This window comes from Littorina saxatilis, linkage group LG7 (genome assembly GCF_037325665.1).
Source record: "Littorina saxatilis isolate snail1 linkage group LG7, US_GU_Lsax_2.0, whole genome shotgun sequence".
Classification (NCBI taxonomy): domain Eukaryota; kingdom Metazoa; phylum Mollusca; class Gastropoda; order Littorinimorpha; family Littorinidae; genus Littorina; species Littorina saxatilis.
In genome coordinates, this window is record NC_090251.1 from 25239618 (window position 1) to 25264756 (window position 25139).

General features: G+C 41.6%; 2 protein-coding genes across 2 annotated transcripts in view; one reads left to right on the forward strand and one right to left on the reverse strand.

The window, feature by feature from the left end:
* Positions 1–102: 102 nt before the first annotated feature.
* LOC138971006 (vesicle-associated membrane protein 4-like) lies at positions 103–5622 on the reverse strand. Its single transcript, XM_070343602.1, has 4 exons — positions 5500–5622; positions 4079–4206; positions 2343–2486; positions 103–1948 (listed from the first exon to the last, which is right to left on the reverse strand). Coding segments are annotated over exons 1-4 (360 nt in total). The 5' UTR covers positions 5502–5622; the 3' UTR covers positions 103–1862.
* A 1407-nt stretch (positions 5623–7029) lies between these two features.
* Positions 7030–25139, forward strand: part of LOC138971027 (importin-7-like) — a 55936-nt gene continuing 37826 nt past the window's right edge. Inside the window, exons 1-18 of the mRNA XM_070343629.1 lie at positions 7030–7205; positions 11182–11263; positions 11510–11666; positions 12246–12404; positions 12884–13040; positions 13461–13550; positions 13978–14143; positions 14895–14997; positions 15798–15843; positions 16139–16238; positions 17055–17248; positions 17745–17834; positions 18277–18442; positions 18855–18896; positions 20546–20787; positions 22260–22326; positions 23275–23400; positions 23963–24060. Coding sequence (XP_070199730.1) covers positions 7122–7205; positions 11182–11263; positions 11510–11666; positions 12246–12404; positions 12884–13040; positions 13461–13550; positions 13978–14143; positions 14895–14997; positions 15798–15843; positions 16139–16238; positions 17055–17248; positions 17745–17834; positions 18277–18442; positions 18855–18896; positions 20546–20787; positions 22260–22326; positions 23275–23400; positions 23963–24060 — 2169 coding nt within the window. The 5' untranslated portion in view covers positions 7030–7121. The remainder of the gene's footprint in view (positions 7206–11181; positions 11264–11509; positions 11667–12245; positions 12405–12883; positions 13041–13460; positions 13551–13977; positions 14144–14894; positions 14998–15797; positions 15844–16138; positions 16239–17054; positions 17249–17744; positions 17835–18276; positions 18443–18854; positions 18897–20545; positions 20788–22259; positions 22327–23274; positions 23401–23962; positions 24061–25139) is intronic.

Genomic DNA, 25139 nt, shown 5'->3' on the forward strand with positions numbered 1-25139 from the left:
TGAAGCATACATTAGGAACTCAACAAAATACATATAGCATTGGGTGTTGTTGAACATGGCACCAGACATATTGTAACACATTGTGATTTTTTTTCTCATGCATACTATAATACTTCCTAACTGGGACAACCAATCTTTTAATGAATAATGAATAAACAGTTCAGGCAAGGTGCATCGGTCAAACTGAAATGTTACACACATGTTTTCAGATGGCAATGATTCAGGGCGTGCAAATCACAGTAGAAGTCCTCGTGATCTATTTGCATATCACAGGCAATTGTGGAGGCTATTAATATAATGTCATTTATGATTTTGAAAATAAGCAAACAGATTATTTCACGCAAACACCCACGTTACCAAAGACACGCCTGCACTCAAATTCTTTTCCCTAGGATTACAATTCCTAGCTGTCTTTGCATACATTACCAAACGATAACAACATTGCAAACGTTTTACATGACCATATACTACCAAACAACCAGCATACTACATTGTACATGAAGCTGGTTTGATTGCCTTCCGCGTGTACACAAATATAAAAAGGGGGAAACAAAAAGAAAAATACAGAAAAGCGAATATTTGGAACTGGAAGCAATATCTCTCATTCACATACACACATACCCTCTCTCTGATTCATTCATTCATTCATTCTCCCTCTCTCAGAGGTTACAATAGATGAGAGAGAGAAATCTACCACAAACAAAATGACAAGGAAAGGCCACACATTTGTTAAAATGAAAAAGAAGCATGCATATATATATACATATATATAAAATATCATACAGTAGCAAGGGACACAACACAGTGTACTTAATATAAAAGCCTCATGAATATATTAAAAATGACAAGTACCATTAACAAAAATGTTGGTTTTAAATTGTGTTTTTTCTTCTGAAAGCCACATATTCCTGCTCAGAAGAGGTTTTCCTGACAATGTTTAATCTTTTAGTCCCCAAGCCTGAAACTATTTGCAGGGAAACTCCATTATCAAAAGGACAAAAACTAATATCATATATAATTATGTATTCTTGTTCTGAGCACAAATAGAGCTATAATCCAATCCCTCCCTCCCCACCACACACACTTACAAACACAACATCCCACCAAAACAACAACCCCTCCCCCGTAACTAGAAAATAGAAAGAAACAAATAAACTTACATTCTTGTGATAATACATGACATGACACAAATGAGCTGTACAAACACAAATTGCAAATACTGGACACGACACGCACAGCCTGATGTACATGAATGATTTTACTGACCATCCCCCCCCCCCCCCTCCCCCCCCCCCCCTACCCGTCTAACACACGCATACAGAGGCAAAGTACGTCCTTTTGATTCTGACAGTTTACACGTGGTCTGACGGACAACAGCTCCCGTGACATTTTGACATTAAGATGTAACATTTTGTTCACATAAGACAGCAAACTATCACTCAGCTACAGTACTAATCATTGGGGACGGTCTCATCATCACCGACACACACATTCACACACACACCCAACACCATCGCACATGCTTGTAATAACATACATCATTACATGACACATATAAGTTATATGCAAACAAATGTTTGATTGTACACTGGAATAATACTATTGTAGCTAAAACGGGACATAACACACCCAGCCCGATGTGCACCAATGATTTTAAAACTTTCCATAATACTGGCCATCAACTCCTCCCCCCCCCCCCCCCCCCACACACACACCCGTCCGCATACACATGAAGCCTGACAATATTTACCAGCAGTTTACAAGTGGTGGTTGATGGACAACACTTCTTGTGAGTGTGACATTTTAATGTAAAGATGTTGATGGTTCTCTGTACGACAACACACTGTTACTTAGCCACACTACTAATCACTTGGAATGCTTGGCAAGGCGTTGACTGTAGAATTATTTCCATGTCCTGAGGATGAGTCTTCCCATGGCTTCATGGTCACTGTCATAACACAAGAGAAGAAGAATAAAATTATGTTCTAGAACACTTTCAGCGATATCTCTCGTAATTATCACAACACACACGCAAACACTATTCTTCCCATTTTATCTGGAGCACATTAGTACCCGAGGAACCACACAATATCTCCTTCAATCTACGCTGTAATACCATCACCTCCTCCTCAACCCCTCCCCCCCCCCCTCCACACCTAAAATAAAACAACATCAACAAAAATCACAAAAACATGGGTAAAAATACCTAAATACTATTGCCTCATGCAAAAAATAAGTACTCTCTTTTTCACAAGCGACACACACACACACAAACACACATATACACCCAAACACCACACCACAGCTACAGAATAACAAATATATAAACAAGACATACTGACCAACAACGATGATGGCAATGACGGCGAGAATGCCCAGGATGACAAAAGCGATGATACAGTTCATGCGACAGTTCTGCCAGCACATCTTCCGCCGCACCTGAGTCGCTCGTCTGCTGAAATGATGCGATCCCGACTGCAGCTCCTCTGGTGATCAGAAACAGAAGAAACAAGATGAGATTTTTGTGAGCATGGTCTACAGAAAAAAAATCTGCTTGCTCGTTCATTACAACCCATTTCAAAGTTGTAGAGAAATACCTCTGTGATCATGCTTGCAAGTTTAATTTCAGTCTTTTACCTGACTGGCAGTGGTCCAGATGCTTTGTTCTGAAAACAATACTCTGCTCGATTGTTTTTGATTTTTTATCTCCATGTTCCAATCTTCTCCCTCTCGTGATAGTTTGTAAAACAGTGTTGCTCATTATGTGGGGGAAATAATATGTATCACCTATCTTATGTCGTTACAGGTGGAAGCAGTTCAGTACAACTCTATTAGCGCAAATAATGTTGTCACTGGCGGCGACCCTTGGGTCTCTTCATTCTGCGACTTCAAGGTTGACAACGTTCCCTCTATTCTGGATTTCTAAATTCAATACTGGTCAAAGCCCAACATTCAGCCTGTTGAAAGAATTGTGAACAACCTCAGAGATCATGAATTAAAAAATAGTACAGTGGAACCCCCATTTTAAGACCTGCAAAAATCTGAGAAAATCAGGTCTTATAGGGAGTCTTAAATTGAGGGGTCTTGAAGGGAGTCTTAAATTGAGGGGTATTGAAGGGAGTCTTAAATTGAGGGGTCTTGAAGGGAGTCTTAAATTGAGGGGTCTTAAAGGGAGTCTTAAATTGAGGGGTCTTGAAGGGAGTCTTAAATTGAGGGGTCTTGAAGGGAGTCTTAAATTGAGGGGTCTTGAAGGGAGTCTTAAATTGAGGGGTCTTGAAGGGAGTCTTAAATTGAGGGGTCTTGAAGGGAGTCTTAAATTGAGGGGTCTTGAAGGGAGCCTTAAATTGAGGGGTCTTGAAAGGGGGGGTTCCACTGTTTCAGATCATGTCTCATGTCTGGAGATCGCCAATCCTCTTTCCGCACTCCGTGACTTTCTTCTGAATCGGGGATCAGGATCTAAAAGTACTGGACCCTGTCTGACGATTGTCAATCCTCTCTCTTTACTAATTGACTTTCTTTGGACACAGAATCTGTCATGGGAGTCTAACTGTAACAGAGCCTCTTTCCCTGCAAGCATTACTTGATCATGTCTCTAGATCATCTGACTTTCTGTAAACAGAGATCATGAAATAAAAGTAGCTACCTGATCCTGTCTGAAGATTGTCAATCCTCTCTCTTTACTAACTGACTTTCTTTGAACACAGAATCTATCATGGGAGTCTAACTGTAACAGAGCCTCTTTCCCTGCAAGCATTACTTGATCATGTCTCTAGATCATCTGACTTTCTGTAAACAGAGATCATGAAATAAAAGTAGCTACCTGATACCGTCTGAAGATTGTCAATCCTCTCTCTTTACTAACTGACTTTCTTTGAACACAGAATCTATCATGGGAGTCTAACAGTAACAGACCTGACCGTGTCTGAAAATCATCAATCCTCTCTCTGCGCTTGGCGACTTTCTTTAAACAGAGATCATGAAATCTAACTGATTACCTGATCGAGTCTGGAGATCAATAATCCTCTCACCGTGCTTGACCACTTTCTTCGAACAGAGATCATGAAATCTAACTGATTACCTGATCGTGTCTGGAGATCATCAATCCTCTCTCCGCGCTCGATGACTTTCTCCACATTGTCCTTCAGCAGGTGAGTGACCTCACTCACATCCGCTTCTAGCCGGCCCAGGTTTTCTGTGCGTCCTGCCCTGAAATAACACAACACGCGAAACACTTAGTTTGTTCAGAGCATATGTCCCGTCCTGAAATGACACATCCCACCTTTTTTACATTTTTTACTTGCACAGAAGGGGTGTAATTTGACACAAAATGGGTGCGTTTCCCGGAAGCATTTTCCCTATACAGCACCTGAAAAAGGGGAGATCATATTTCCTGGTGGTTTTCCTCGATCTCATTGTAATGTGAGTTGTGACAATATGCCACATCTTGGAAAATAAAGTTTGTACACATTTTCTGACAGTTTAAAAATGATCTCATGCAACCCTTGAATGAAGTGCAGAAAAGATGACATTTTTGTTAAAGTTATACTTAAATATAATGAACTGCAATAACGACATGCAGCAGAAACATTTATATATTCTGTAGATTTGTCGACAATGTCGACACATGGCATGGTAATTGGTATGAAATTTCTATGACAACCCATTTGGTATCACCTTTCCTGCGAGCTGTTTAAACAATACACATGCTCACCCCTTGTCGGGTATAACTTCTATAAGTCAATCAAATAAAGTATTCCTTTGATCTCATTTTTGTTTTACTTTTAGGAAGGAGTATAACAAAAAGCACGTACAGCAACTGTGCTCAGGAGATACATGATGGAACATCAGAGATTCAGAGCAACCCCTTCAGACTTTTGGCTAAGTCCTGATCTTTGCAGCTTTGTCAGTTTAACTCAGCTTCATAGTTGATTTCACATTACCATTGGACCACAACTATACACGCTCAGTGGTGTTTTTTTTAAGGTATCAGCGTTCTGAAATATTTCTTTCCACAGTGTTGTGTACTTCTGTTTAATTGCATTCTGTGGGAGGTCTGTATAACATTACTTTCGATCAGAAATAGAAATTGCCCATGCACCTTAATTTTCACAGTAAATAACTAAATTTCAGTCACACTCAGTGACTCACACTAGTCACATCTTGATTTTCTTGGTATCGAGGTATGGATACTCCATTTTTTTCTCACTAGCATGATATCTAGAGAACCTCCTCATATTTTGGAGACGCTGATCATTGATATGAATTACCAATTTTATTCTCTCTGTCATCGCCTGACCGCATTTTGCTAAAGAGACGTACCGATGATCACATGTTGGCATCTTTGGAATGGAATCAAAGATTTTCCTTCTAAAGACAGAGTGAGCGCTGTAAATGTAATCTACTCTTGGCTGATCGTGGCTATAGTTCTCATGAACGACAGAAACAAGTTTCTCTCACAGAAAGTCATCATCAGCAATTATCACCTCATTAAACACTTACATTTTGTCTGTCTGATGTTAGATTTGCCCACCTCTTCGGGTACATGTGCACCTGAATGGCTCACAACAATGGGATCAGCTGACTCCGAATCATTGCCGCCAGGCGTTTTTTGCGTTGTCGTAAAGCTATGCTTAATCTGTCAAACTTCCACTTGCCTTGAAAAACCCACCAGTTACGCACAACTTGCCAAAGTATTAAATAATTTGACTGTTAAAACCTTCATCAAATATAATGCAACTCTTGAAATAGGACAGAAAAAATGACTAAGCGCAGTAATTTACCCAAATAGTAGAATTGTATCAAAATAATAACTTTAAGTAAAAAGAAACATATGTTCGAATGAATCGTGTCAGGTATTTTCCCTTTATCTTGACATGTTTAATTGACGAATTTGTACTACACGTAAATGAGGCTGTTCTACTGTATTGTTATTCTGACATTTTGTTCTTTACTCAAGAATATTCTAAAGAGCACCAGCTTTCAATATTCCCCATGGATCTTATATTCATTCCAGGGCTTGTCCTGTTGTACGTTCAATAAATTCAATCCATATATTTTGATATCATGGTCATGGTTCCAAAACGAACTACAATATAACAAAACAACTATCAGCAATTATCACGGTAAGGCCATTATGAATCGCCTTCCTTTTCCTTCTATCAATAGCCTTAATTTGTTCCTATACATTTTTTTAGCATGTATATTTCACAGCATTGATTTTCACTGGTCTTTGTCATTTTATACATACTGTAATTTGGCAGGGTTGTTGAAGATCACGGGTACAGCACAGGCTGCTGCTCTTGAGGCATTTTTACCAGATGGTGTCAGAAATCTAAATCTAAATAATATCTGTTATGGTGTGTCGTAGTCTTCCATGTGCACCATCTTGCTTAAACTTAAATCATGTGTAGATTTTAAAGATAAAAAAGCATCACTATAAAGAAGCAACAACATTAACAACAACAACAACAACAACAACAACAACAACAACAACAACAACAACAACAACAACAACAAAAGGACAATTCTATGCATTCTTTCTCTACCCTTTCTCTCTACCCCCCCCCCCTCTCCCTCTCTCTCTCTCTCTCTCTCTCTCTCTCGGACATACACATATCTATTGGGTGGGGGGTCTTTTATTGTCCCCAACATTTATGTATTTATGTAATGAGTCTTTTTAGTAGTAGTTGTAGTAGTAGATTAGTCCCTCTTTAGGGGCAGGGCCAGATGCAAAAAAGCATAATTATCTATACTTATTCTTGTAACCCTCGAAAAATGAAGAATTGACATGGTCATAATTGTCATTGTCTAGTCTCTTTTTCCAAAAACAAATAGTTTAGTCATTCACTTTACATGAACATATATATTCATACATGCAGGGAGGATGTAGAGTTGGGTGGGGCGTGTGCGACGGGTGCTTTTCTGTTTGGTTCGTAATTTATATCAACCTGGTCGTTTTTCTTACCCTTTTCTATGTTTAGAGACATTTGTCGACTTTTTTGCGACATCAATTCATATTTCTGGTGATGACGTAAGAGCCTCTCTCTTCGCGCGTAGCCCATCGACATTGCACGCGGTCTGGCCGTTGGACAGAAGAACTTTTTTTTCGATAGCCAGCAATCATGGATGTGGCCAAACTTGTTGACGTTCTTCGGGCCACTCTGGACCCTAATCTGCGTGAGGAAGCAGAAAAACAACTGACAGAGGTGAGAACTTGCTCAAGATGGCGATCTAACAAATCCCATGGTCTAGCCGTAGCACGTGTCACCGCTGAAATTGATAACATGAATCGGTAAATGTTATGATATATCGACATTGTTAGTCTCTATTGACGTTTTTCTTGTGTTTTTTTGAACAAAGTGATCACGAATATTATGCAATAAATACGAAAAAGTAATATTGTGCCAAGAAATTAGTCATTTTAATTAGGCTAGTCATCCGAGAACCATTCAATTTCAAGTCAACTGCTCAGTTTATCAGTTTCAAGAATACATTCTGTGAGTGTGGACAGTGGAAGTGGCATCATATGCTGACACTGTCAGAAAGCTAATTTTTCTACCCCTTTTCAAGTACACAGGCTGCATGAGATTGAGAGTAAAATTCTCATTTGATTTAGGCTACTGATTTAGGTCAGCGACACACTTCCACTCTAGTTCCCTGGTTCCCTGGAGATTGCATTTCTAACACACCTAGGAACCCATTCGATTTCACCGTATTTTCTACGCATAATTGTCTAGAACACGATCACTACGGTCAGTGGGGAAAAAATACGAGTCCGAGAAAAATTCCAAGAATACTTTCTAATTCTATACTATACAAACGCATTTCCAAGTTGATCGAGGTATGTTGACACATGTTTACAGTTTTTGTCAGTAGGGCCTAACCATTGAGAGAAGCATTTGTTTTGAATGTATTGATAAACATAATTTATAACGATGTGAAGGACTGGTGTGAAGCATGCTTGAAGTTGAATCATGGATGTTCAAATGATTGGATTTGATTGGATTGGATAAGATAAATTTACAGTCCAGTGAGGTTACCTTCATGGAAATTCGGGCTGCTTTCTCCCCGGGGAAAGCGAGCTGCCATACATACGGCGCTACCCATATTTTTTTTCCTGCATGCGTGTATTCATGTTTCCTGAGACTTAATGCCGTGTGAGATGGATTTTTTTAACTTTATTCCAAGTCCCACGGGTATTTGATGGACATTTTTATCTATGCCTATACAATTTTGCCAGGAAAGACCCTTTTGTCAATCGTGGGATCTTTAACGTGCACACCCCAATGTAGTGTACACGAAGGGACCTCGGTTTTTCGTCTCATCCGAAAGACTAGCACTTGAACCCACCACCTAGGTTAGGAAAGGGGGGAGAAAATTGCGGCCTGACCCAGGCCTGAACACGCAACCTCTCGCTTCAGAGCGCAAGTGCGTTACCACTCGGCCACGCAGTCCCCTGATGTGTGGAGGAGTACTCTTATTTTTCTGAAAATACACCATATAAAAAAACTGCAATGGCTATTTTGCCGGTACCGGTTACGGTAGAGGCTATTTTGCCGGTTGGACGCTGCTGAAGCTAGTAAAGTGAAACGTCTAGTCGGATTCTCCATCTCACAAAGGCAATACACAAGTAATCTTCAATATTTGAATTTCTGATGTGCAAACTTCAAATGCAATTACAACCTTGTCTTAGGCCAAAAAAAAAAATTGTCTGTTTAGGGTAACCCGACCGACCCTATCGATTTGGCGCCGACCCAAAAACTTTTTTTTGATTTCAAAAAAAAAAAAAAAAAAAAAGAGGTAAAAATGCTAAAAAGAGACATTTGGCGTTTCTTTCTCTCTGTTTTATTTATACGTTAGTTTTGAAACATGTATTCATCAAATATAAGGAGTGAATGTTCAGCCAACAATGTTCATTTACACACACACACACACAAAAAAAAAAAAAAACTTTACCTACCTACCGACCCTACTTTTTTTGGTCATGTTACCCTAAACAGACAATTTTTTTTTTTTGGCCTTATACACGAATAAAAGCCATATTTCTCTCTCTCTCTCTCTCTCTCTCTCTCTCTCTCTCTCTCTCTCTCTTAAAACACCAAATACACTAATTTAACTGGCAAATATTCGATGATCTCTATGCAAGGAATTAAATACTGGTTATTGTCTCTCTATGATCATTCTCGCTGACTCTCTGTCTCTATGTGTGTGTCATGAATCACATGAAATAGATTGAATATACGGACGTTGAATATACAACAAGTCATCGTCACATCTCTCTCTCTCTATGATCATTGCCGCTGACTCTCTGTCTCTATGTGTGTGTCATGAATCACATGAAATGGATTGAATATACGGACGTTGAAAATTGAATATACAACAAGTCATCGTCACATCTCTCTCTCTATGATCATTGTTGCTGACTCTATGTCTGTGTGTGTGTGTGTGTGTCATTCATAGCAGTTCCTGCAGAACCAGAACTTGGTTTTTGGTCTTGAGCGTTTTCCAGCGCATTGCAGATGGAGGGATCTGAGACATGAATCACATGAAATAGATTGAGTATTCAACAAGTCATCGTCACATAGTGCACACACAGTACGGAGAGAAGACCGTATAGCCGAGTAGACGTGTTGGACGGCTGTCCAACCGTCCGTGTCGAAATATCGCCGAACTTTCATGATGGATATATGTTCACGTCCAGTACTGCTGTGGGTACAACCGAAGGTACCTGCTCAACGGATTCCTCTGAAAGAAGTTCGCCTTTCAGAGCACGGATTGAGAGAGAGGGAGAGATATGGCTTTTATTCGTGTATAAGACAAAGTTTTGAGAGAGAGCCTCTACCGGCAAAATAGCCTCTACCGTAACATATCGTTATTTTGCCAGTACCGGCAACGTAGCCTACAAAAAAAATTGTTTGATAATACATAAGTGCAAAACAGGGGTTCCCAGGTCTGCATAAGAAAATGTTAGGTTGTGCATCACTCTGTCAGGCATGGGAATTGTCCGCCGAACGGCGGATTTGCGCCGAATTTTTTTATTTGTTCCGCCGAAAATGCAAAAGTGTCCGCCGAAAAAATAAAGGGGGGGAGGCACACAAAAAAAGCACCGGTTACTTTGGCCTTTGCGCAAAAGCCCGCGAAAACTTTCCGTACTTTGTTCACGCACTGCTACCACCCGCCTCAGTTATTGAACTTTTATGTTTGAAAGTAAACCAGATTGCACAGATTGTGTTACAAGTTACATTTTCCTGTTTGTCTCAACAGATCAATTTTTTTACAAATTTAAACCATATAATACATGTATATATTTTTTTTTTCAAAAAAGCAAAAATTGGTAAATTTTTGTACTAAAAACTCTGATTCTAAAAACAGAATTTAATGGCAAACTTGGAGCTCAGATGACACCAGATTGCACCATCTGGGTTCTTTGGAGAAACAAAATTTCCGGGGGTGCATGCCCCCGGACCCCCCTAGAAAGGCTAGGCGCTTCGCGCCGTCGACTTGACGCTTCGCGTCTTCAGTTATAAATTTTCCGCCTTTTTTACAATTTTCAATTCCCATGCCTGTCTGTTTCCATGTGGAAGGGAAGTTGATACTATTACTATCACATTCACAATGGGTGATATCTCAACATTTTTACTTTTCTTTCACCGTTTCAAATTTTCAGTTTCAGTATGCAACTTCCCTTCTGCATGGATAGCTGTACCGCATGCTTTGCCATGCTTTGAAGTTTGCGAGAGCTTGGAATACCGATAGGATCTATAATCTACAGACCCTATCGGTATTCCAAGCTCTCAAAGCAAGCGGTACAGCTATCACGCGCCAGCTACAACAGCCGAGGGACGTAGTTCTTGCGAAGTTCAAAGCATAACAAAGAGCGTGTCTCGCGGATATCTCACGAGAGATTCTCAGATACCGAAAAGGTCTTACTGCACGAGACAGTCGGTGAAGTGAGGCCGAGGGTGATTCAACTGATTAGAGAATGGCATCAGTACAAAATAAAAGATTACAACTGTTCAAATTAGGTCAATAGACCTTTCTAATTAGTTTAATTGATTAAACAAATTTTCTTGTGAGTTTTGCAGTTTTTAATGTGATTTTGTGGAACAGGTAGGGGTACCATTATTTTGTGTTTATTTGTGCATGACATGACTAAGAGGTATTGCTATTATGTGTGTGCAGGTTCACAAGATCATTGGCTTTGCTCCAGTTCTTCTGCAGGTGGTGATGACAGACCAGATAGACATGCCGGTCAGACAGGCAGGTGAGGTCACCAGTCCCACTCCCACTCAATATCACCGCCATGACTCATTCATTGCCTGCTATATAGGCCCTTCAGTATCTTGTTTAATGCTAGAAACTCAAAATCTTTTGCCTTTGATAAAGAGGAAGAAATTATAAGACCTATCAAGAGAATCTGATAGTCGCACACACAACTGAACAGGCTTGCTTGACACACTCACTAATAGTTTCAAATTTAAATTTCATCCCCTGGCGTTTGTGTTTGCAGGTGTGATCTACCTTAAGAACATGATAACGCAGTTCTGGTCAGAGAAAGAGTTGGAAAACCCAGCAGATCCAGTTCCCTTCAGCATCCATGAACAGGACAGGAAACCCATCAGGGAGAACATTGTGGAGGCCATCATCCACGCTCCTGACCCTGTCAGGTAGATACCGAAGTCATGCAGTGTCATGGGGGGGAGGTGTGCACGAATAAAAAAAAAAATATGAGGTTCAACTGGCTCATTGGACAAGTGACTAGTTAGTATAAGTCCAGAAGGATTTCTGTTGCCAGTTCCGACTAACCTGACTCTTTCAATGCCTCTGCCTGTGATGATGAGAGATGATGGTGGTGTCTGTGTTTTTTTCTAGCCTGGGCTGAGTTAGCGTAATGAATGAGGAAACGAGGCTGTGTTTGATACATGTGCAAAAACATCTTCATGTGTTTTTCACAGCAACTCACTAGTCTTGAAAGGCAGAAAAGTGTTCGAGACCAGTCTTATGTCCCTTTGAATTTTGTAGGCTGTGGCTATTGATAATTTATTGAGACATGTCACATGAGACGGCTTTTTGTTTCTACATGGGTTGAACATAGTTGAATTGAACAGATTGAAGATGCCAAGTAGATATCAACACCTAAGCCATGATGGAATAAAACTAAAAGGGCAAGAAAAAAAGTTCATGTTCACTCCAGGGTGATTTTCAGGGAGCACAAACCACAATAACAAAGACCAAACATGTTGCAGGGTGCAGCTGTGTGTGTGCATCAGCCACATCATCAAGTGCGACTACCCTGGCCGCTGGCCCGACGCTGCAGAGAAGATGGCCATGTACGTCCAGTCGGACAATCACAGCACCTGGTTGGGCGCCCTCATGTCCATCTACCAGCTAGTCAAGGTCTATGAGTAAGTTGTTTTCTTTCTTAAGGATTATTTTAAACATCGGAAGATGACCCATGTAAAGTTAGCTGTAAAGTAAGCAACAGTACCTGCAGCAATATTTAACCTTTGTGTGTTTAACTGACAATAGGTACAACTACACGCGGTGTGATGTAATGTGTGCTCTTTGCTACACGTACAAGCGGTGTGATGTAATGTGTGCTCTTTGCTACAGTTACAAGTGTTGTGATGTAATGTCTGCTCTATGCTCAAAGTACAAGCGTTGTGATGCTATGTGTGCTTTATGCTACAGGTACAAATGGTATGATGTAATGTGTTTATCCATACATTTACAAGCGCTGTGATGTAATATGTCCTTTATGTTCCAGGTACAAGCGCTGTGGTGTAATGTGTGCTGTATGCTCCAGGTACAAGTGCTGTCATGACATGTGTGATCTATGCTACAGGTATAAGCAGTGTGATGCAATGTGTGCTTTATGCTACAGGTACAAACGGTGTGAGGAGCGTGCGGTGATGGACAACGCCATGAAGTGCATCATGCCATTGCTGTACCAGCGCATTGTGCAGATGATGCCTGACCCCTCCGACATCTCCGTCCTTCTCCAGAAACAGATCCTCAAGATCTTCTACGCTTTCGTGCAGGTTGGTTTCTTGCTGTTTTGAGGAAGTGGCACAAGGCATTATTGGATTAAACTAATGTGAGAGGGATGCAGTCACTCATGTTTGGTTGTGTTCCAGCTTTATTTTGTTTGCATACATTGTTTGTATGGGCGGTGGGTATTGGTTTCTTTGGTGTTCTTTTAGTCTTTGTTGGTCATTATCTGGAGTGGTTTGGTGCATAACCAGTGCCTGAACTAAAAGTTCTGGTGTTCATGTTTGGTGTCGGTGGAATGTTTGCTTGGGGTATTGTTGGTGTACAAGAGACATCCGTTATTTTCCAATGAAGAGAATGTGTTTCTATTCGAGAGGAAGAGACAATGCTTTTCACTGTTTCAAGGCACTTGTTTCAGAAAGGATCCCGCCATTTCAAATGTAAAATTAGATATGTGTTAAAATTGACAGAATCACCTGTCGCTGGAGGTGGTGACCAAGGAGGTGTTCACACAGTGGATGGAGGTCGTGCGGCAGATTGTGGAGAGAGATGTTCCTCCCGTAAGTAGCTTTCTACCCGCTTCACAATTTACTCATGTATGTCCTCACTTTTTTTTTCAGAAGCTCAGATTTGTTACATGGGTAAAGTTAATTAAGTGTTGTTGATTTTAAATATACAGTAGTTTACTATATTTGGTGGGTCGATGGATCCTTAATTGGAATCGGACAAAAAAGAAAGAAGTCTGGCATTTACTTGGACATTGACGGTTTTGCATTGAAATGTTATCTCTTCAGTGGGGGCATGAGAATTCCAAAGGACGAAAAGGGATGAACCCTTGTGATTGACGTAAAAGATGAGATTGACCGTCCATAACTGTGTGGAGGTGCTGTTGACGTTTGATAATTGACGTAATGGATGACCCGTCGGGTAGATGAGATTGACTGCCCATGTAGAAGTGTTGTTGACGTTTGATGATTGGTGCGACAGGAGACCAACCAGGTGGAGGAGGAGGATCGGCCAGAACTGCCGTGGTGGAAAGTGAAAAAGTGGGCAACGCACATCCTTGCCCGCGTCTTTGAACGATACGGCAGTCCCGGCAACGTCACCAAAGACTACACCGCCTTTTCTGAGTGGTACCTGAAAACTTTCTCAGGTAGGTTTCATCTTTGGTGTGTTTTGATTTTGTTACTGTTTTGTATTGATTTTCTCTGTTTGATGATGTTTCCTTGTCCTGTCTCTTTTCATTTAATTAAACAGTTTGTGTTGCTGTCTTCGCTGTAACTATCCCTTTTTTTTTATAATACTGTGTACAGACCTTTAGAGATGGTCTGCAAATGCTCAGGTCATGTGTCACGATTGTTGCTGTGTAAGTGACTCAAGTTTTTGCTTTACAGCAAACTTAGCGGAGCTGCTTTTCAAGTAACTCAAAGAATTTGCTTGACAGCAAACTTAGCTGAGCTGCTTTCCAAGTAACTCAAAGAATTTGCTTCAAAGCAAACTTAGCCGAGCTGCTTTCTATTTTTATTTGTGCCTGTGGCTAAGTGACACCAGCCTCAACAAGTCTTTCTTTGCCACACTAAGCACTGTACCATTTTGTCATGGCTTTTCCATGTTTGTTTAAGCTGAGTCTGGTCCAAGTGTGAGGTTAGTGTGTGGTGTTGGTTGCAACTCCCAAGAGGACACACATTTGTGTGAGCGGATTTCTATGTGTATGACACACAGCCATTTATAGCCATGCTCCATTGTTAAATATATTCGAAGTTTTTGAGGTTAGTGAAAGGGAGATGGTGTTTGTTTTGGGTTGCGGCTGGCATCCTTTGAAGTAGCTATGCTCCATTGTTATTATATCTAAAGGGAGACAGTGTGCGAGGGTACTGAAGAGGAGATGGTTTGGTTTGTTGCAGCTGGCATCATGCAGGCCCTGTTCAAGACGATGGAGCAGTATTGCTTGAAACAGTACATCGCCCCCCGGGTCATGCAGCAAGCTCTCAACTACATCAACCAGGGGTCAGTCACACTTATTGCACACATCTCTCACTTTAACACAGAGTAGTAGTGCTAACACAGACAGTAAGTCGAGCAGCAAGCTCTCAACTACATCAACCGGGGATCAGTGCACACCCGTCACACTTACTGCACACACCTCTCACTTTTACACAGAGTAGTAGTGCCAACACAGACAGTAAGTCAAGCAGCAAGCTCTCAACTACATCAACCGGGGGTCAGTGCACACCCGTCACGCTTACTGCACACAACACCTCTCACTTTTACACAGAGTAGTAGTGCCAACACAGACAGCAAGTCAAGCAGCAAGCTCTCAACTACAGCAACCAGGAGTCAGTGCACACCTGTCACACTTACTGCACACAACACCTCTCACTTTTACACAGAGTAGTAGTGCCAACACAGACAGTAAGTCAAGCAGCAAGCTCTCAACTACATCAACCAGGGGTCAGTGCACACCCGTCACACTTACTGCACACAACACCTCTCACTTTTACAGAGAGTAGTAGTGCCAACACAGACAGTAAGTCAAGCAGCAAGCTCTCAACTACATCAACCGGGGGTCAGTGCACACCCGTCACGCTTACTGCACACATCTGGCGTTAAAACATCAAGCACTACCAACACAAACGGTATGCCAACCTGGATAATGTGTGAAGGTTCTGCACTTAGTACTAGGCTCTGATTTTGATTAAAGAATTATACTTGACAGGGTATTTTTTTACACAAATGAATAGGAGCAGCATTTAAATATGTCCTTTATGCAGAATGAACGTAAAGACGTTACATCTTTTCTTGAACAGAATCAGCCATGCCTTCTCCTGGAAGTTTATCAAGAACAACATGCAGGTCAGTGTGTATGTTGTGTGCTTTTAAAATATATGCTGCGCCGTAAATCACAAAATAAGAATGGATAAACAATGAGAAGTTTGAAAGAGGTGTCAAAAGGAAAAGAAAAACGGCTAATTATAAGCCTGAAGTTTTTCAATATGCAAAAACGTGTCCATAGTGAATGTAAAAAATATGAATGATAATTATACCTTGCAAGAATTCCACTGAATTACCTAACCAAAACCTGACAGAATGTTGCTGCAACAAACGGGGCAAGGGAGCATTGTTTGTAAGGTCGTATTATATTTTTCAGTCGCTGATCCAAGATGTCATCTTCCCTTTGATGTGCCACAGTGACGAGGATGACGACCTCTGGAACAACGACCCCCACGAGTACATTCGTGTCAAATATGGTGTGTAGGCTTTGTCTTTGTTTTGCTATCTGATGATGCTACACCTGAGTTCAGTACTTATCTGCTTTGAATTAAAATATTGAAATGTGCCAAGTTGCAAAAAGAATACGGAGATAGTTTTGAATCTGCTTGTTGCACTGTGTATGTGTACCTTCATGAACGGTGTGGAAGGGAGGTTCATGTGATTGAGTTATTTTTGAGGATTTTCTGTCCACTGTGATGGAAGCCCAGATTTCAACACAATTAGTGTGAATTTTGCTCAGATTAAAGGCATATGTACTCGATGACTATACACGCTAATTGCTTTACCAACAGCTGGAGACATGCTAAATTAAGTTCCCTGCAAAATATTGTGGTCTAGGACCCCTTCAATGTTGAGATATGTTAATTTTCATTTTGATCTGGATCGTCCTATTTATAGATTTGGCAACACATGTAACGTTGATGCAAGGGAGCTAACACCGCGGCTTTGTTGACATCCTCACTTTTTCAGAGGCTAGAACAAGCTGTAATGCATGTATTATGGTCCGCGCATGGTGACATATCGTCATTATATGGTCTTATGGTGCGTTTGACATCGATTATGGGCAAACTACACTTTGTAAACACGGGAGCGCGTACATATGCCTTTAAGTTAGCAAAGAACTGAACAAGGCACCATACAAATGCTGAACAAATGTTTTGGAAGACTGGTCGTCTCCCATGATGGTGGCGCAGATGGTTTTCCACGCAGCCATAGTGACCTTTGTTCAGTGTAACACAAAGCTTTACTCGTTTATCTCCGAGAAACTGAATGTACACTGTGCCTGTGTGCAGACGTGTTTGAGGACTTCCTGTCCCCCGTGATGGCGGCCCAGACAGTGTTCCACACAGCGACAGCCAAGCGCAAGGAGGTGCTGAACAAGGCCATGGGTTTCTGCATGTCCGTGCTGACCAACCCCACTGTGGAGCCACGGCAGAAGGACGGCGCTCTCCACATGATCGGTGCAGTTGCTGAGGTCCTGCTCAAGGTAGGTGTAGGAAAATTGTGTGTAGACGTCTGTATGGCTGTGGTAGTACAGTGCTACCCGTTATGTCTTGTCCGTTTGAGTGCAGGCTGAAGTACAGAGCACGTGTTTGGGGCATGACCAGACTCCTACTCTAGTTAGACATTGGAAAATTGTACACATCTTTGTAGGGTATTACAGTTGTACCTGTTGTATCTTGCGCCTCTGATAGGGAAATGGTCTGAAGACATCTTCATGTGGTAGTACAGTGGTACCTGTTATGTCTTGCCGCCCCTCTGATTTAAGTCCTGCTCTAGATGGGTATAAGAAAGCGGTCAGTGATATGTGTATGGCTGTGGTAGTACAGTGGGACCTGTTGTATCTTGTATCTTACGCTTTGATTGAATGAATTTGTGACTGTAGTGAAAGTCGTTTAATCTGTGAACAATTCAGCAAAAATCCATCATCTCTCTGCACAGTGGTGTGATGTTGTAGTGATGTGTGGTGCTGTGTGTTTCAGAGGAAGATCTACAAGGATCAGGCAGAGCTGATGCTGACAGAGCACGTGTTCAAAGAGTTCAGCAGTCCTCACGGCTTCCTCAGGGCCAGGGTCAGTTACCACACTTTGGAACATTTTTTATTCAGTTTACGTGACTGCATTTCCATTGTTTCCTCTCATTTAAGAATCTGTTGTTGGTAATCTTTGTGTGTGTGCAAAATGTTAATGTCATCTTTTACCTGATAACAGATTTGTTTCTGCCAGATTTCGACTAGAAGAGAAACAACAGGCTTTCTTTTTGAATCGTTTCATTTCATTCATTCTGGCATTTTGTCCATCTTGGTTTAAAATTCTAATACAGCGTTCTCATATAGCCCTTTTAACCATCACCTAGCAGTCTCACTGCTCTTTAAAACGTTAAAGAAGGAAAAGTCCGTTGGACACATTCAGTAGTTTGCTGATAAGAAGTACTTCAAATCAACTTGTTCGCTGATTTAACTATTTATTAATTTCATTCGTTTACCTGTTAATTTACTTTGATTGTGACGAACAGGCTTGCTGGGTGCTGCGCTATTTCTGTGAGCTGAAGTTCAAGGCAGAGGGGAACCTGGTGAACGCCATGGCGGCCATCAAGACCTGCCTGCTGGCGGACAAGGACCTGCCTGTGCGTGTGGAGGCCGCTCTCGCCATACAGATGCTCATCACCGAGCAGGAAAAAGGTTCGCCACACAGTTCTGTCCCTTCCAAAAGTCTTGCTAGCCGTTTTAATCTGACAAATATGCACAGTGGAACCACACACACTCGTTTAAGACGTCCAAATATCTCCGCTGTAGTACCGGGTAAATGTGAAGCTTAGCTCCCACCTATACTGGTGGTTCAGACAACATGACCAGGCTTGAAAAAGCATAATGAGGCAGCGACATGGTCTGGTTATAAGAATCTGTGAAATGGGATGTGAACTAACGGGTCTGGCCATTCAAGTATTTTTTTTTTAAAGACGGTTGAACAAAGTTACAAACCAATTTCTGGTATTCTTATTAAAGCTTAGAAGTGTATTTGATTTGAAAGATGTGCTCTTTTCTTGAACTTTCATGGAAGCACTTGAAAATATTGTCTTTCCTTCGTTTTCAGCAAAGACATACCTTCAGCCTTTCGTCAGTGAAGTCATGTTTGGTGAGTATCATAGCTTTGTTAAACAAAAAAATGTTGGTCCTGCCTAATCTTTGTCCTCTGCTCGTTTCATTTTTGAGTCACTTGAGAAAAAGTGACTCTATGTAATCGGTCAGTGTTAGTCTGTCCGGCCGGCCGGCCGGCCGTCCGTAGACACCACCTTAACGTTGGACTTTTCTCGGAAACTATCAAAGCGATCGGGCTCATATTTTGTTTAGTCGTGACCTCCAATGACCTCTACACTTTAACGATGGTTTCGTTGACCTTTGACCTTTTTCAAGGTCACAGGTCAGCGTCAAAGGAAAAATTAGACATTTTATATCTTTGACAAAGTTCATCGGATGTGATTGAAACTTTGTAGGATTATTCTTTACATCAAAGTATTTACATCTGTAGCCTTTTACGAACGTTATCAGAAAAACAAGGGAGATAACTAGCCTTTTCTGTTCGGCAACACACAACTTAACGTTGGGCTTTTCTCGGAAACTATAAAAGTGACCGGGCTCAAATTTTATGTGAACGTGACTCCCAGTGACCTCTACACTTTGACGTCTGCTTTGGTGACCTTTGACCTTTTTCAAGGTCACAGGTATGTCTTGAAGGAAAAAAATTGAAATATCATATCTCTGAAACTATTCATCGGATTTGATTCAAACTTTATAGGATTATTCTTTACATCAAATTATTTACATCTGTATTGTGTTGTGAATAGCAATTTCTTCCTGTCCATCTGATGCCTCATATAATATTCAGAACTGCGAAAGTGACTCGATCGAGCGTTTGCTCTTCTTGTTTTTATCAAGAAGATAGCGTAGATGAGTTGGATGGGGGATTCTGCACAACATTGAATTGAAGACGTGCTGGCTGTTTGGAAAGTCAAGTCAATATTTATTTATTTTTAAACCTAGGGTTATATGAATTCTTAAAAAAAAAAAAAAATACAATAAACATAACAAAAAAGATACGTAATAATGGGACACACAACACTTCAAATTAACCGGAAAGAATTCAAGCTTATTCAAAGAGATACATAGCACAGCTGTTTTGACATCCATACGTTCAGAAATGAGGTGTTAAAGTAGCTGAACAAGCTGGCAGCAGCAAAAAGTGTTCAGATTAATCAGGACACACACAGACGTCGGGGGGGCCCGGTAGCTCAGGTGGTAGAGCACTGGACTTGTGATCGAAAGGTCGCAGGTTCGAATTCGGGCCGGGACGGACACGGGTCAACTTTATGTGCAGACCCAGAGACGGAAGCCATGTCCCACCCCCGTGTCATCACAATGGCACGTAAAAGACCTTGGTCATTCTGCCATAAGTGCAGGTGGCTGAATACACCTAAACACGCAGACACCTGGGTAGCGCGACTCCGTTGCTGCTAGCTTTCCACTGGGAGGAAGCGACCCGAATTTCCCAGCGATGGGACAATAAAGTAATGAAAAGGAAAAGGAAAATGAAAATAAACATGGAAATGATTTGTTTCAGAGCAGCTGAACTTTGACAGTTTTGTGCACTATGCAAGAAGTATTCACTGTGATCAGGACATACACAGACGTCATACAAACATGGAAACAATGTGTTTCTGAGCTGCTGAATGTGATCTGTGAGACAGAACGATGACCTGAAGGGAGATATAAAAATGTGTGTTTCAGAGCTGCTGAACGTGATCCGTGAGACGGAGAACGATGACCTGACGGGCGTGATGCAGCGCTTGGTGTGCACCTACGTGGAGGAGGTGACCCCGCTGGCCGTCAACATGACCTCTCACTTGGCCGAGACCTTCGCCAAGGTCCTGGAGACGGACTCGGATGGGTCGGAGGAGAAGGCCATCACCGCTCTGGGCATCCTCAACACCATGGAAACCATCCTCAACGTCATGGAGGACCAGCGAGAGGTAACGCCACCCTTGCTTATTTTCACATTGTGATGGGTAAATTTGTTGATGCAAGATTTGGGCTGAACGTCTCACCTGTGGTTTATGTTAAACAAGAAATTTGACAGTTTATTAAAGTCTTTTGCATTGGAAGGATTTTGGCTGAAACCATCATTTACTTCACATCCGACAAAAATAGAACCGTTGACTGAGGAACTTTAGCAGGGTGAAAATAAGTTAGCTGTGCAGTGCTGAGTCTTTGAAGTGTGCTGCCATGTACACACTCTGCACTTTCCTTGTAACCTGCCCCTTATTCCACAATGTGAACATCTAGATATCTTGCTCATGGTTTGGCAACCCCCCGCGGGTTAGGGGGAAGAATTTACCCGATGCTCCCCAGCATGTCGTAAGAGGCGACTAACGGATTCTGTTTCTCCTTTTACCTTTTCTTGTATAGAATATAGTCAATGTTTGTAAAGATTTTAGTCAAGCAGTATGTAAGAAATGTTAAGTCCTTTGTACTGGAAACTTGCATTCTCCCAGTAAGGTACCGTACTTTCCGGGTGACAAGGCGCTACAGCGCATAAGGCGCACCCCCTTCTTTTTAACAAAAATTGTAATCCAGTCACCCATTGGGCGCAGGGGGCCGATAGGGCGCACCAAAATTGAAAAAGTATACCGGTAACAAACGGTCGAAGAATGAAAATAAGCCGCACATCAAAGGAAGAATACAGAGTGGAAATGACCCAGTTTTTGCCATGAGAGGTGGTTCCCATGTCATATCTGAGAGAGGAAACACTTCCTGCACCGGGGTCAGTGACCGGTCAGTGACCGAGTTTAACAGAGTGGAAATATGTGTGCTCTGTGTGTGCGGGGAGATCAAAGGCAGGTCCATTGTGATAGCTGGGTGGCTTGAGAGCTCGAGGAAACTTGACCAGGGCAGTACCTAGTAGCTGAAACATGCGGTAAAGCTTTGATTTTTTTCGTATTTCACTAGGATTAGGCGCTTCGTTATACAAGACGCAGGGGTCGAACTCGAGGAAAAAAGTCGCGCCTTATGACCCGGAAAGTACGGTAATATATTGTACTATGTTGCAAGCCCCTGGAGCAATTTTTTGATTAGTGCTTTTGTGAACAAGAAACAATTAACAAGTGGCTCTATCCCAGCTCCCCCCCTTTCCCCGTCGCGATATAACCTTTGTGGTTGAAAACGATGTTAAACACCAAATAAAGACAAAGACAAAATGGTTTGGCACCCATTGACAGAATTCCTGGTGTGTTCTTTTTTGAAAGACTTGTGAAATCTAAACAACAAAGTGACTGTGGTAAGATGAACAAAGACTTGTGAAATAACAGGAGAGGTGTGGTTGCTGTTTATGTCTAGATTCATTTGTATCCACTTTGTTTACTGTTTTCAAACTGTTCCACCTAATTTACACCAAGAGTTGAACGCAGCCAAGTAGCTTTACCTGATGCATTGTGTTTGCCAACAGATCATACTACAGCTGGAAGGCATCGTGCTCAAAGTCATTGGCATCATTCTGCAGCAGAACATCATGGGTAAGTAGCTTGGGGCAGGATTTCAAACTGAAGTGCAGCTATGCGACAAAAATGAAAAAAGTGCCCTGGCTCTAACTCTTCTGGGAAAAACTAAGGACTCAGAAAATTGAAGGCAGTAAGATTTTTTTTAAATCTTAAAATGAATGGAACAAACATTTATTTTGTGGAAAATCCATAGAAATGAGTTGAAAATGCATTCACACTCGCCCCTCTCTCTCTTGAGAGGCCATTAGAGACTATATCTTGAGGCTGTTAGAGACTATCTTGAGAGGCCATCAGAGACTTTATCTTGAGAGGCCATCAGAGACTTTATCTTGAGAGGCCATCAGAGACTTTATCTTGAGAGGCCATCAGAGACTATATCTTGAGAGGCCATCAGAGACTTTATCTTGAGAGGCCATCAGAGACTTTATCTTGAGAGGCCATCAGAGACTATATCTTGAGAGGCCATCAGAGACTTTATCTTGAGTGGGCGGTGCCAGAATGGGTAACCGAACAGTGTGTGCTCTGACAGATTCTTCTTTTCACAAGTTGGCTGTGTATAGCATAGCGACATTACAGAGATAGGCAAGGCACATCTTGAGAGGCTGTTAGGGTTTATATCCAGGGAAAGTGTTGTCTGAACAGTTATTACAAGTCCCATGGTTAATACAAGATCAGTCCTCCCCATGCAAAACATAACAACTGCTTACTTTATCACTACAACCTTGTTCAGAACAATAGCTCGACAATACAATGCCACGGGACACAGCAAAGGGCTAAATGATTCGTCATTCTTATAACAATGTTAAAGAAAGTTAGCCTAGGGCCCTGTCTAAACAGTGACCACACAGGTTGTGCTGTGACAGATTTCTACGAGGAGGTGACACATCATTATTATAACTATGTTATAGAAAGTTAGCCTAGGGCCTTGTCTAAACAGTGACCACACAGGTTTTGCTCTGACAGATTTCTACGAGGAGGTGCTGTCTCTGATCTACAGTCTGACCAGCGGCCAGGTGTCCAGCCACATGTGGGAAGTCTTCCCCATGATCTACCAGATGTTCAAGAAAGATGGCATCGACTTCTTCACAGGTAATTTTTTTTATTTTTTTTTTTTAACATTTTAGTCAAGTTTTGACTAAATGTTAACGTAAATGTTTTAGCATAGTCGTGGAATCAAGACGAGGGTGATGGTTGGTGTGTGTGTGTGTTTATGGGGAAGTACAGTGTAAGAGCACATTTTATTAGCTTCGTACCCATGGGAGAAAAAGTAGGGATTGGCAGATGTGAAAATAGTCTGTGGGAATGGAGAGGGACCTATAGGAATAGGGGTGTCAAGGTGGGGTAGAGGAACCGTCTTGTGTAAAGTGCGTATAGTAAATGTTCTGTAGGAATAGTTTAACTATGGTAAACATCAGTTAGACTCTTGGGGTTTTTGGTTCGTGCAGTGGGTCATATGGCACATGTTTTGTGTGTGTGACATTTTGCTTTCCCTGCACGACTGTGTGAGACTGTGAGGTAGGGTTTGTGGGTCACACAGTTGGTTTTAGAGCACATGTATTGATGTGTGTGTGTGTGAGTACATGAGTTGATGTGTGTGTACATGTGTTGGTGTGTGTGTTTGTGTGAGTACACGTTTATGTGTATGCGACAGACATGATGCCCGCCCTGCACAACTACGTGACAGTGGACACTGATGCTTTCCTGGCCAATCCCCAGCACATGGAGATGATCTTTGACATGTGTAAATCCGTAAGTTCATTATCCTCACCTTTGCGTGAATCATCACAAAAAAAGCTTTCATTGTTTAATATTGATCCAGACCTGTTTACCAGTACAATTTGGGCGTATTTTGTACGCCAAATTATTATCGGTACGCAAATACGCGACACACGCACAGAATACGCCTAAGAAAAAGTCTAGAATACTTTTCCCGGTGTTGGTGTGTTGATTATGGGATGGTACAACTGATACCGGTTTTGGTCGAAGGGAGATAACCATGACAGCGAGTCTTCAGCTGTGGAAACCTTGTTCAGTTGTTGGCACGTGCGATCGTCTGGACAATCGTGGCAAAATGAAGCGGAAAAATGTGCCATTTTCGAATGACTGTACCAAATCTAAACAGCAGAAGCAGCAGATTTTCTTGGAGAAATATAAGAAAGGGCCAGGAATTGTGGAGTCTACTATGGGGAAAAGTCATGCACACTGCAAGTATTGCAAATCAGATTTCTCCGTTGCCCATGCTGGGAAATATGACATCGAACGACACTGCAGTTCCAAAACTCACCTGGACAAGGTTGCAAAGAAATCCGCTGAAAGCTGCCAAGGAATTATGAAGTTTATTCCCGCAAAGCAAATCCTGCCAGAAGAAAACGCTGTAGTCCGTGCTGAAGCAATGTTTTCTGAGATGATTGTAAAAATAAACTTGCCACTGTCAACCACAGATGTTATTTCACGAACTTCATATCATTTCATTTGCGTTTGGAAGACACTGGTTATAATGCTATAAACTGACAGGTAAATAAAATTGTTTTATCCCTGTTGTATTGGAAGGAGTTAAATTCTGAAGGTGTTCACAAGACATGCTATTCTTACACAAACACGTTTGCACCCACGCGTACATTTTCCCTAGCCCATATGGCTTTGCTTGCAAAGTACATCAACTTTTTGAAAAATACACTCAACTTTTTGGGAAAGTACTCTTGCCTCGGGTTTAGGGTAAACAGGTCTGTTGATCATAAAGGCTCATGAAACATAGACAACCTTACATAAGAGCTATGCAGAACCAGTCTCGTGGCACAAAAAAACAATATTGAATATAGAACTGACTT

Bases quoted from the DNA above. Each gene is read 5' to 3' on its own strand.
- LOC138971006 (XM_070343602.1), bottom strand. The intron at 2,487-4,078 runs GTAATCAGTTAG...TCTGATCACCAG, and splicing joins TGATCTCCAGACACGATCAG to AGGAGCTGCAGTCGGGATCG. The intron at 1,949-2,342 runs GTCAGTATGTCT...GTGTTATGACAG, and splicing joins CATTGCCATCATCGTTGTTG to TGACCATGAAGCCATGGGAA.